Below are 13,469 nucleotides of genomic sequence, written 5' to 3'. Positions count from 1 at the left end.
CATCTGTGCCCGTCACTGTGAAGAGACCTCTATATACCGTATTTCACTGAATCCTCACAACTCTGTTATCCCTATTTTACAGATGGGAAACTTGACACTTAAATAGGGCAACATCATACAGCTATGAAGTTGCAGAGTCAAAATCCAAATAAACTCAGATCTGATGCCAAAGACATCTGCTCTTTCCACTATGTGATGCTAAATTCATTTTTTTTTTCTTAAAGATTTATTTATTTGAGAGAGAGAGAAGGGGGAAGAGGCAGAGAGAGAGGAGAGAGAAACTTCTGTAGACTTCTGTGCTGAGCATAGAGCCCGATGCGGGGCTTGAATCCAGGACCCTGAGATCATGACCTGAGCCAAAACCAAAAGCTGGAAACTTAACCAACTGTGCCACCCAGGTGCCCCTTTTGCTAAATTCATTCTTACAGTGTTCTTTTTCTAGGCCAAAGTGAATTTGTTCCATAAAGTGCTTCTTCTCAGAAGCATAATCAGAGAATATTAGAATGAGATAGTCCTTAGTGAAAATTAAAAAACAAACAAAAATCACAAACAACAAAACCGATGCATCTTTTTAAATGGAATATTTAACAATAACACCACAAACCACAACTGGCATCGGGGGTGTGACCTGGGATTATTCAAGCAGGTAGGTCAATGTAGCAGGAGGCTAGTACAGAAAATATTAACAATGAATAGAACTAGGATGGCTGGTAATCACTGGAGGGCTGGTGTCTGGTTGTGGGCGGGAATCGAAACCACACTGCTGCCAACAAGACCCTGAAAGCCGCGCATTTCCAGCCTTGAAAGGGGGCCACGCTGTGGCCCACGAGGCATAACGAACCAGTCAATTACTCATAGTTGGAGGACTCTGACAGCAGTGATGACTCTGTTTCTGCAACTGCACCTTGAATAAGAAGCCCAGAACAACACCAGAGGAGTTAAAACTGGAAACACCAAAACCTGAACTGAAGAGTCTCCAGAAAGAAGACATTCCACTGTAAGAGAAAACCCCTAGAAAAGGGTGGCTTTGGATGACAAGCTCTGCCAGAGAGACTTAGAGTCACCCTCGCCTTATCGGTGAAGCAACGCGAACAGTCACCATGGATGTGGAGGGAGCTCAAGTTAAAAGCAAAGGAAAATGGGGCAACAGTGAACAGAACAATGACTAAGTCTCCCCGTATCTCCAACTGCTGTGTAGCCAGTGATTATTCAGATCTGGGTAAGATTCTGGAGGACGAGGACTTCCATGGTGTTCCAAGGAAAAGAAAAGCAGCAGCACACGCCGTGGTAGGACAGGGCAAGATCCACCGCGGCGGCAGTGCGAATGACCCTGAAGCAGACTCTGCAACTGGTGAAGAGTCCGAGGGTGATTCTAATTTTAGTGAGAGTCGAAGACATGATGCAGATTTCCCTAGGAGAAAGAGGAAAGTTAAAAACATTAAGAACTAGTGAAGATAAACTCCCTAGTTGGGAAAAAAAAAAAAAGAAGAAACCTAAATCCAAGTGTAGTACTTGGAAGGCCCGTAGGAAACCATCACAAATACTCAGTCTGTCAGCAGGAAGCAGAAAACCTAGGTGGGTCCCATCAGCGGTGTGCAGAAGCAGCAGCAACAGCGGGAGACCAGTGGCAGGAGTGTCTGCTAAGACTCCAGCTCCGTCCCACCTTGGCTTGTCCAGATTAGCACGAGTTAAACGTTTCCACCCAAATGCAGCTAGGAGCTGAATGTGGTAGTAAAGAAATGTTTCATTAAGAAGATCAGTTTTACAAGTGTTTATACCTGATGTGTGCTTCTATTTACAGAGGGTATCTAGAGAATCCTTTAATGTCATACAAATGATCTCTGCCCACATCTGTGATAATGTACCCTGAAGCTATTCAAGACTTCGATAAGAGATTTGCTTATAGGAATTATCTTGTAGTATCATTTCCTTCTGAAGAACATATTCTATTTTCCTTATGTATGATAAGTCATTGTCATTAAGTGGTTGTCAGTTTGACATGGAAGAAGTCCACATTACATGCTATTCTTGTCTAGTAACATGAGGTTCCTTTCTACCCTTGTCTAATTTATGGCACCTTAACTTGAACTGTTTTAGAGTTCATCTGGCAAAAGGAAACACTCTCATTTTTTTCCAGGAGACACTTCTGAAATCTTACTTAAGCTACATTGCCAATTTTGTTGCAAAGGTGTTTCATATTTTAGCCAAACATTTTTATGGAAAGAATTCAGAATTATTTTACACATTAAAATGGTTGCTATAAACGGCATATGTCTCCTACTTAGAAGTAGAGGTTTACTGTATAACAAATAAAATGTAATGACATTTTATAAAGCTCTCATTGTCAAAACCTTTAACAAAAGCAAAAAGGTTTTGATACACTCTTTTTCTTGATACCATTGTATCCATGTCTGTTTCATGATTAAATGAATGCTTTGGGGGAAAAAAAATAAAAATAGAAAAGAAAGGCATGCAACATTTAATTAGATCAGAGCAGGCATGTGCTGACCCAATGCAGGTGGAAGGGGAGCTCTGAGACAGTGGGCTGCCCCTTAAAAAGGACACTATGACTTGCCATGGACTGAGGGCTATACTGCCTTATGGAGGTATCTCTATATGCAGGTGTGTCTTTTAACTTTCTTAAATAAAACCAAAGGCTCTTATAGTAAGCAGAGCCATCCTATCCTATCTTATCCTTTCCCTCCCTTCCTTTCCCTTTTCCTTTGCCTTTCCTATCCTGCTGAAGGTTATACTTTTATTCCCACTATTCTGTCTCTCTTTAGGAAGAAAACTACTTTGAACTAACTTAAGATACAGTAGCATCAAATTAAAAGAAAGAAAGAAAAAGAAAGATATAGTAACATCATTTCCTAATAAAACAATGATTCACATTACAAAACATGCAGTGTAACAAAACACACTGTATCATTAGTATTGGTGGTGGGGGTGGGGGGTGGTGGGGGTGGCGGCGGCAGCAGAATTAAAATAAAATGATTTACAGTAAGTACCAGCACAATGTCCAGGTACTTAATGAAACTCAAAGAACATGAGCATCTTAAAACCAAGAAAAATGATAAAAATTGTTATGAATTAAAATATTCAAAAATCAATTTGAGTACCACCAGTGAAAATGGTAGATTAAGAATGTCTGTGGAGCTAGAGTGTAATATGCTAAGCGAAATAAGGCAGTCAGAGAAAGATAAATATCATATGATTTCATTCATGTGGAATTTAAGAAACAAAGCAGATGAACATGGGGAAGGGAAAAAAAGAGGAGGCGGCAAACCATTAACAATAGAAAATAAACAGAGGGTTGATGGACAGAGGTGAGCAGGGGGGTGGGTTAAATGGGTGATGGGGATTAAGGAACACTTGTGGTGTTGAGCACTGGGTGTTATATGTTAAGTGATGAATCCCTAAATTGCACTCCTGAAACCATTATTACACTATATGTTAATTAACTAGAATTTAAATTAAAAAATAAAAAATAAATAGGTGATAAGTATTAAAGAGGACACTTGTTGTGATAAGCACAGGGTGTTGTACTGAAGTGCTGAATCACTATATTGTACACCTGAAACTAAAATAACACTGCATGTTAACTGACTAGAATTTCAATAAAAATGCACAAAAAAGAAAAAAAAAAGTCTGAAAAGCCTCTACTCCATAAAGCAATGAGAACTCTGGTAAAAATCATCAGAACCAACTACTTCTGAGCTCTGGAAATTAGTCAAAGTTCTGTAGCAACCTGGAGTGCATTTATTCAAATAAAATGGTGGAATCTCAGTAAGAACAGTATGCTCAGCTTATTAAAAATGTCCAGCGTTCAATAAAAAATTAAGACACATGCAAAGAAACAAGGAAGTATGGCCCATATTTAGAAAAAAAATAGCAGAAACCGTCCCTGTGGAAGCCTAGACATCGGCTTTAGCAGACAATGACTTATATCAGGCATTACAAATATGTTCAAAGAACAGACAAAATCATTTCTAAAGAAGTAAAGGAAAACATAAGAATGATGTCTCACCAAATAAAAATGTCAATAAAGAAATATAAGTTGTAGTACAGAATCAAACAGAAATTCTGGAGTTTAAAAGTATAATAAATAAAATGAATGCACAGATTTGAACAGGCAGAAGAAAGAACCCATGAACTCGAAGATATGTCAATTGAGATCATCCAGTCTGAGGAGCAGAAAGAAAAACAATGGGGGAAAAAAAAAGACAGAACTTCAAGGACCTCTGAGATACTGTCAAGAGTATTAATGTATGCAGAACTGAAGTCCCACAAAAAAGTGAGAGAGAAGAGGACAGAACGAGTATTTGAAGACATAATGACCAAAATCTTGCTGAATTTGATGAATCTTGAAAGCAGCAAAAGTACCTCATTGCACACAGATGTAATCCTCAATAAGACTGACAACTGATTTCTCTTCAGAAACCATGGAAGCTAGGAGACTGTAGGTAACACATTCAAAGTGCTAAAATAAACACTGTCCACCAGGAAGCCTATGTCCGAAAAACCATCCTTCAAAAACAGGAGAAATGAAGACATTCCCAGATGAAGAGTTTGTTGCTATCAGACCTGCCCTACAAAAAAAAAAACAACACTAAAGGAAGTCTTTCAGGCTGCTATGGAAGGAACTTAGACAGTACTTCATATCCACATGAAAAAATGAAGAGCACTGGTAAGGGTAACTATATAAACATAAAAGCATAAAAGTAGTTTTTGGTTCATAACTACTTTTTTGTCCTGATTTAAAAGACAACTGAACAAAGAAATAATTATAATTGTTTTGATGAGCATATAATGCATAAAGATGTAATCTGTATAACAGTAACAGCACAAAAAATGGGGAAGAACAGAGCTATCTATGAGCTGAGTTTTTGTACTCTAGTGAAATTAAGTTTGTATTAATCTGAACTAGACTGTTATAAATTAAGATGTTAATTATAATCCCCACAGCAACCACTAAGAAAACAATTAAAAATATAAGTATGTGAACAGAAATGACAAAGGAATTAAAAGGGAATACTAGAAAATATACATTAACACAAAAGAAGGAAGTAATGGAAAAACAGAGAAACAAAAAAATGACAGAATAGCAAAATGGCAGCTATAAATCCTGCCTGATCAGTAATTACACCAAATATAAATACATTAAGTACTCCAATTAAAGGTTAGTGATTGGCAGAACGGATTAAAAAACATCATGATCCAACTATAAATGCTGTCTACAAGAGACCCAGCATTAGATTCTTTTTTTTTTATAATGATTTTTTATTATATTATGTTAGTCACCATACAGTACATCCCCTGTTTTCGATGTAAGGCTCGATGATTCATTAGTTGTGTATAACACCCAGTGCACCATGCAATATGTGCCCTCCTTACTACCCATCACCGGCCTATCCCATTCCCCCACCTCCCTCCCCTCTGTAGCCCTCAGTTTGTTTCTCATAGTCCATAGTCTCTCATGTTTCATTCCCCCTTCTGATTACCCCCCCTTTCTTTATCCCTTTCTTCCCCTACTGATCATTCTAGTTCTTATGTTCCATAGATGAGAGAAATCATATGATAGTTGTCTTTCTCTGCTTGACTTATTTCACTTAGCATTATCTCCTCCAGTGCCGTCCATGTTGTAGCAAATGTTGAGAACTCGTTCTTTCTGATAGCTGAGTAATATTCCATTGTATATATGGACCACAACTTCTTAATCCAGTCATCTGTTGAAGGGCATCTCGGCTCCTTCCACAATTTAGCTATTGTGGACATTGCCCAGCATTAGATTCTAACTTGCTCTCAGCTTGCAGAGACTAAACATCAACTTTTTTTTTTTTTTAAAGATTATTTATTTGTTTATTTGACAGAGAGACAGCCAGCGAGAGAGGGAACACAAGCAGAGGGAGTGGGAGAGGGAGAAGCAGGCTTCCCAGTGGAGCAGGGAGCCTGATGCGGGGCTCAATCCCAGGACCCTGGGATCACGCCCTGGGCCCAAGGCAGACGCTTAACGACTGAGCCACCCAGGCGCCCTAACATCAACAGTTTTAACTCAGAAACTAGAAAAAGGTCGGGCTGTTTCACCCACGTCTGTTCCAATGGGATATAAAAATTATACTTAATAAATCTGCCTTTTTATTTTTCATAGTCAATAATCACTCTTAGCTGTTTATATTAAGCAAGTCACTCAAATCATTCACCTTTCTCAATGTATCGTTCACTACACAGGCCTAAGATGCTTTGGAAATGACTAAACGAGTAGCTCAAATATTAACAAGCTTACTTGGAAAATGGAACTTGCAACTGGACATGACTGCTTAGCCTTTATCAACCTACAAATGAAAGGACAGTTTGCTGTTCCCAAGTTTTTACATCACCAACATAAACTGCTTGATCCAAAATACTAATGATACTTCAATGACATATTAAATTCTTACAGGCATTTTAGTTAAGTGAATATTCCTAAAAATTTGTGTAATGTTTACCTCACTGCTCCCAAAATAATTAGTAACTGAACTGAGACTTTGTGCAGTTCTTTTAACATCCTATAACTGATGTTCATAAAAGAGTCACAGAAGAAAACTATCCCCTAAAAAGAATAGTCCAACTGAGAGAAATAAGGCAAGCCTAAGATATTCCTCAACATCAAAGTAGGCCCCACCCAGAATACCACATTCAAACCGAAAGTCTGGGGTCGATTTGCACAAGGTCTCTGCTGTCGTGCTCAGATCCTACACCTGCTGGTGACTGAGGACACATGGAAACCTAAGGCCACGTGCACTTTCACAAGTCTCTGTACCTACCCTGTACTTTTTCTTAGCTCTTACTAGACAATACAGCTTAGATTTGAACAATTTTTCTATAAATCCTCATGTTTCTGACATTGTAATAACATCTTGTTCTTTCTCATATATCTCTATTTCTAATGAGTACCCTCGTTTTATAACACTGATATTTAGGAACAGAAGGACCACATATACTCATGTCTCTAGGAAACTTACTACCACACATTAGTACGGAACATGATTTGACCTGTGGTAGGTAATAAGTCAGCATGGTATATTAGAATGGCAAATAAGAATATTAGAAGTTTAGGCCTAACTATACCATAAACTAGCTCTAAATCTTTGTGATTCAGTTTCTTGATCTATAAAGTGAGGGGATGAGATGAGATAATCTCCATCGAGTCTATGATACCCCATATATAGTACTGTGAATTTTTTCACAGCAATTCCAGCTTTCTAGTGCACAAGTGGCTGAACTCTGAAATCTAGAAATCAATACCTTTATTTTTGTCATATTACATGATTCTTCACATGTAAGTCATAAGAGATGTATTTTAACCCTTCCTAAGGGTATAAATAATTCTAAAACTCAAGTCTTTCACCAAAGTCAAATTATAAAACTCACTAATCAGGTCAATAAATCACTTAACCTTTTAAAAAGCTTTATTAGAACAAAAATCCCCATTGAATGCTTTAAAGTTTCTAACCCCTAGTTATTCGGTCTAGACCTTGAACACAGATTCTTTATAAGATCCTAGCAAATAAAATCATGCACCCTCATTTCCATGTTGCAAGAAAATTACCGTTTGTACTGTCTGCATAATATCCCATGGAGTTGATGTACTAGGGTAGTTTTAACCCTTCCCTACACTGTTAATTAGATCAACTCCGATTTATTGAACTATGCACAATGCTGCAGTGACCATATCTTTATATATAATCCTTCCTTCTTTTGAATTATTTCCTTAGGATAATAAGCTACAGAAAAGGATTTTCACAAACTGCCAAACCACTTTGGAAAAAAGTCTATCACTATACCCTGCTGCCCATATGAATGTAACAGCTTCATATTTATACCAGCAAAAATATTAATAGGTACTTCTTCAGTGTAGTTTTTGTATCTATGTTTTTGATAAATTATCATGTAAAATATAGTTTCACACAACGTATTTATTGTCTCTCTTGTATTTGATTTGTCCATGTACTTACTAATGCCTTGGTACTCTACAAAGTTTTTGTTTGCTTGACCCACCTTTTTATAAAACCTAGACTTGACTTCTCTTTCATTTGTATTGTTTGCTTACCTGTTTTTAAGATGTGCCTCCAGATCACAGCGCTGCATGACATCTTGGCACACTGAAGAAAATGGACATAACACTAATAATTTGTCCAGAAGCTTATGAACTAGAATACTAGACTTCTTACACAACTTAAAGTGGAGTCTTTTCCGATCCAATGGACAAAAATCCTTCTCCTGTAAGAAGTTTCTGAGGCACTTGCAGCAGAACGTGTGTCCACAGGGGGTATCTAGCGGCTGCAGAAGAGGCTGAAGGCAAATATGGCAGACCAGGTCATCATCTACTTCATTCTGGTAATTGTACAAGTGGTTCTCTCTTGTCCAGTGCTGCTGGCCACACTCAAAACACAGCGGATTGAAGGATGATGAAGAGGTCTGCTCCACAGACACCATCTCATCACTCGTTGTTCCCATTTCCAATCAACCAAAGCAGTTTCTGTATCTTCGTACGTTAGACTTCCACTGCAGGTATGGTTTTCTTTAACGGACAGTGATGTATTGGACTAAAATCAGGATTTTTCTAGATAAACAAAACAAATCAAAAATGCAATTAATATCAATCAAGAGGCGCTAAAATTTATCAATATAGTATTACTAGTTAACTTCTTCTTTAGGTAAAAAATAAAATTTAGATCAGGTGATAAATTAGTCATAAAAACCTAAGAAATTAACTAATTTGCTAGCTGGCTAAACTACTTGGCTACGTGGCCAAGTTCCTGGTGAAAAAAGAACTTGTGATTAAAAGCAAAGATGTCGCATATGGTGTGACATAAGAAAGAATCTATCCGTTTTACTGACTGAAATCCTCCAATACTTCACTGCTCAATGGTAGTTTTTAAAGCCAATTAATCTACATAGCATGCTAATAATGCAAATTGAGGTATATTATGCAATACATTTGCATCTGTCATCCCAGTCATGGTGCTTTGCTTCTGATTTTATGCATTTACACTGCTATACCGAAGACTGTGTCTTTGAAATGTTGTCCCAAGGATAATTCAGTGTCTATTTAAAAAACGACCTTCACCCTGCACCATGTCTGGAAAAAATGTATTTCAAAATATGCATGATTAAAATATTCTCTATATAGCACAGATTACAGAAAGATAAACTACACAGCATAGATAAATAACATCTGTGCAAACTCCATAAAGTGCAATACTATTTTATGGCATTAAAGGAAAAAGCCCAGTGTAATTCAATTAAATTGATAAGAGGTGTTATAAATTACAATTCCACCTCATATTATTCCAGACTTTGATCTGTTCTTGCTTATTCAAAACAGCAATTTGTGTGTGCGTGTGTCTGTCTCCTCTTCCAACCATAAGACTTTCAAAACAGCCTCTCCAGTTTAGTGCAAGGCTAGCAAGGAATGCTCCCCTCAGTTCCCCAGTAGCACCAGGGGTTAAAAATCAACTCCAGAGGCAGCAGCTGTCTATATTTGCTCTTCTGTAAATATTTACAGTCTCTAGTATGTGCTAAACATTGAACAAGGAGACAGGAGAGGTAGGGAGAGTACAGTTAAGAAAACCAATATTAAAATTCAATGTACTCCAAGAAAGCCGTGCGCAGGAGGCTATTATGGGAATACAGAGAAAGATGAGGACTGGCATCTAACTCAAGTTTGGCTTTATAGTTGGAAATACTTTCAAAAGGGGAAAAGCATGCGCTGCTGAGTTGTGACAGGGTGTGTCGGCCAGACGGAACCAGACGAGGCCCCTCTGCAGAGTCTCAGGGGCTTCAGAGCCCCTGGCACACGCAGGGCGTACGCAGCGGGTGAAAATATCCGAGGCACAGTGTACTCGGGGTGCAGGAATCATCAGACCTGGGTCTCCCTGCCACAAGAACAGAGAGGGTAGGACACCATGTCAACGCTCCCAACACTTGTTTCAATAAGAAGATTCTGCTCCAATCACGCATATGTACTTATTATTTTATTTATTTGGAGTATTTATTAGAAGAACAATATTAACATCTCAACAAAGTTAACAAGAAGTGCCATGAATTATGAGCAGGTGGGACAGGATTCAGATGGGATGGCTGACCTTCGATAACCTGTTTTTAAAACTACTTATAAACAAAATAACAACAGTCGCAGCCTGTGATCTAAACTCCTATCAGTACCAACATTAAGAGAGCAAATGCTTCTTGTATTTTGTAACTCACAAGGCTTGTTCTTTACCCTCTGGGCATCATAACTTTTTAAACGTCAGTGCGAGGTATGTGAGATTGAGAGAAACAGCATTTATCCCAGACAGACTAGGTATTTTAATACAGAATGTCTAAGAACTCTTCTCATTCCCTACTCAATTAGCAAGAAAATTCACATATCCTTTCCTCTTCTTTCTTTGTGATAGTGTTTATTCTAAATTTTCTTTTCAAGAAAATATACTGCAATTCTAGCCTCCCACATAATGACTAAGAAAGCATTTCTCTTAAGACTATTATGTTTAAGCTGTTTTTTAAATCTCTAAATAACTTTTAGTTCTTTATTTTCATTTTATCACAAAATCTTTTCATGAGGAAAAATAACATGTTCCCATTTAAAATACCAAATAACAACCACATTATCTTCCACCCCCGAAATACCTCTGTTACCATGAAACAAACATTAAGTGAAAAATTACCACGGTAGACCACTAGCATGTGCATGTAAGTGCTGAGTACAGAACTGCGCGGCTGCACAGCCTAAGTACTTAAGAGCACATACTCTGGAGCCAGTCTGTAAGGGTTCAAATCTTCAGTCTGTTGCTTACTAGCTTTGTGACCTTACTAAATGTCTGTTTCCTTCTCATATGTTAAATGGGGGTAATCACAGTGCCTATTTGAAATGACTGATATAAAGAAAAAATGAACGTATAATAAATGAGTGTATAAAATAATAAATGAGTGTATAAAATAGTGCCTGGCACATAATAAGTGCTATATAAGTATTAGCTATTATTGCCATTATTAAAGATAAAGAAACAAAAGTTCAGACAGATGTTATGATTTGTACAAAGCCAAACAACTTATAATTACTTGGCAAGAGATAAGGAAGATAAATCTAGTTCTTTCTTGCTTCAAAATAACCCAGTAGTAAATTAAGTAATTACAAGAAAGAGGAGAGGTATTTCACGAAAGCCTTAGTTGTATGAATTCTGTAAGGACCAAAGGCAGCCTGGTCCTGTCTTTCTAAACCCTAATCCCATCCCTCTACTCCCAACCCAGGCAGATAATTTCATTCCTTCTTAGTGTGCAAGTCTGATTGCAACACCTAATACTACTTCTCATACTGAACTGCGAGCTCCTTAAGAGCTAAACCTCCCACAGAAGAGCAGCTCAGTAAATGCTGAGTGACCACACAGGTGACAATTTACTTGGGCACTCTTACTATATTTAGGTGGCCAGAAGTATATCTATGTTTATAGGAGGATATGTCCATGTTTATATATAATTTTGATTTCAGATATTCTATGACCACAATCTGAAATATTAAAATACAAGTTAAATAAGTAAATCTTAAATATTTTTTGTAATATTAAGATAAAATGTAGTATAAATGTGTATCCTCACAAACTACATTGTCTGTTAGCTAATATTCCAGGTATAGTAAAGAGATGGAAGTTATTAAATTGGCTGAGAATATTACAACACATTTTATTATTATTATTTTTTTAAGATTCTGTTTATTCACTTGAGAGAGAGAGAAAGACAGAACAAGCAAGCAAGCAAGAGCAGGGAGAGAGGCAGAGGGAGAGGGATAAATAGACTCCCTGTTGAGGGAGATCACTTCAAGGCTGGATCCCAGGATCCAGAGATCATGACCTGAGCCGAAGGCAGATGCTTAACCATGTGAGCCACCCAGGTGTCCCTTACAACACATTTTAAATAATATCTTGAAAAATAGCCAGCACAATAGAAAGGGAGTAAGAAGACACTGTTTCCTACCTAATTCTAGTCACAAATAACAGGCTTGCTCTTCCTGGCTTATGAGACAAAAATACCCTGGTGCATCATAGAGACTCTTGGGAAATGCTATGGTTTTTCATAGTTAATTTGCAAACTCCAAAACTACATATTATTCAGATCATTTCTCTTGTGGTTTTATATATATATATATAATTTTATATATATATTTTTTTTTTATTTTTATTTTTATTTTTTTTAAGATTTCTTTATTTAGGGGGAGCCTGGGTGGCTCAGTTGGTTAATGGGCTGCCTTCAGCCCAGGTCATGATCCCAGGGTCCTGGGATCAAGTCCCGCATCCGGCCCCTTGCTCAGCAGGAGTCTGCTTCTCCTTCTCCCTCTGCTTGCCATTACCCCTGCTTGTGCTCTCTCTCTCTCTCTCCCGCTCTCTGTCAAATAAATAAATAAAATCTTTAAAAAACAAAAAAGATTTATTTATTTGAGAAAGCGAGCGTGTGAAAGAGCAAGGGAAGAGGCAGAGGGATAGGGAGAGAGAGAATCTTAAGCAGACTCCCTGCTGAGTGCGGAACCCAACTAGGGGCTCAATCTCACCACCCTGAGATCATGACCTAAGCCAAAATCAAGTCGGTCACTTAACCAACTGTGCCACCCAGGCGTCCCTCTTCAGGTTATTTTTAATTCATATTGAAAGAGTCCTCACAGTCCCTAACCCTAGAGATCCGGCCCAGAAAAAAGGCCATGGGCTAAAAGATTCCCACCAAAGTGTGGTTAGATGGGAAACCCCTAGGGTTCCTTTGACTCATCAACATCAAGAGTCTCAGGCTACTCTCTCCTCAAGTGTCCTCCTGGCAATTCCTATTCAAACTCTGCTTGCTCTATAGAACCCATCAGCCCCCCTCCTACTCTTGGGTACATCTCCCTTCCCTTATGCTCTTGCTGCTCTTTACACATATCTTCATTTCAGCAATTACTACATTTGCCTTCTTGCTTATCTGTCTTCTTAGCTCTTTGAGGGTAAAGATAGCATCTTCTTTATCTTTTGTATTTCCCATTCTTGGCACATATTATGCACTAAAAAAAATTTTGTTCTCAGGCTCATACTTGAGCCTGAAATGTTTAAGAGTCCTAAAATGTATTAATATCACTATATAAACATATAGGAGAAAACCTTGCAATTTATGGCACTGCAAAGCAGTTGATATATTAGACCCTGCTCTAGGATTACAAAGAATAAGACATAACTTCCTTTAGTCTTCAAAAGTCTGAGAATTTTATTTTTTTAATTGACATCAATACAAGAAAACTCTCTTACTGTATACGTTACACATCAGCTTTGATAGTACCTTTGTATAAAGCAACGGATGTCAAACTTTTACACCTAAGGATCCCTTCATCCACTCTGGACAAGTCTGGCAGTTCCTTAAAAAACTAGAATTTGGGGCCCCGGTGGCTCAGTCGTTAGGCGACTGCCTTCGGC

General features: G+C 37.9%; 1 protein-coding gene across 4 annotated transcripts in view; it reads right to left on the bottom strand.

The window, feature by feature from the left end:
• LNX2 (ligand of numb-protein X 2) overlaps positions 1–13,469 on the bottom strand; it is a 79,118-nt gene that overhangs the window by 26,481 nt on the left and 39,168 nt on the right. For all 4 annotated transcript variants that reach the window (XM_026493048.4, XM_044381718.3, XM_044381717.3 and 1 more), the window contains exon 2: positions 8,090–8,602. In XM_026493048.4, the coding sequence (XP_026348833.2) occupies positions 8,090–8,496 (407 nt within the window). In that variant the 5' untranslated portion in view covers positions 8,497–8,602. The remainder of the gene's footprint in view (positions 1–8,089; positions 8,603–13,469) is intronic.

The sequence above is a fragment of the Ursus arctos genome, unplaced genomic scaffold, assembly GCF_023065955.2.
Source record: "Ursus arctos isolate Adak ecotype North America unplaced genomic scaffold, UrsArc2.0 scaffold_10, whole genome shotgun sequence".
Classification (NCBI taxonomy): Eukaryota; Metazoa; Chordata; class Mammalia; order Carnivora; family Ursidae; genus Ursus; species Ursus arctos.
The sequence above is the reverse complement of the archived record's forward strand: the minus strand, read 5'-3'. Positions and strand labels throughout refer to the sequence as shown.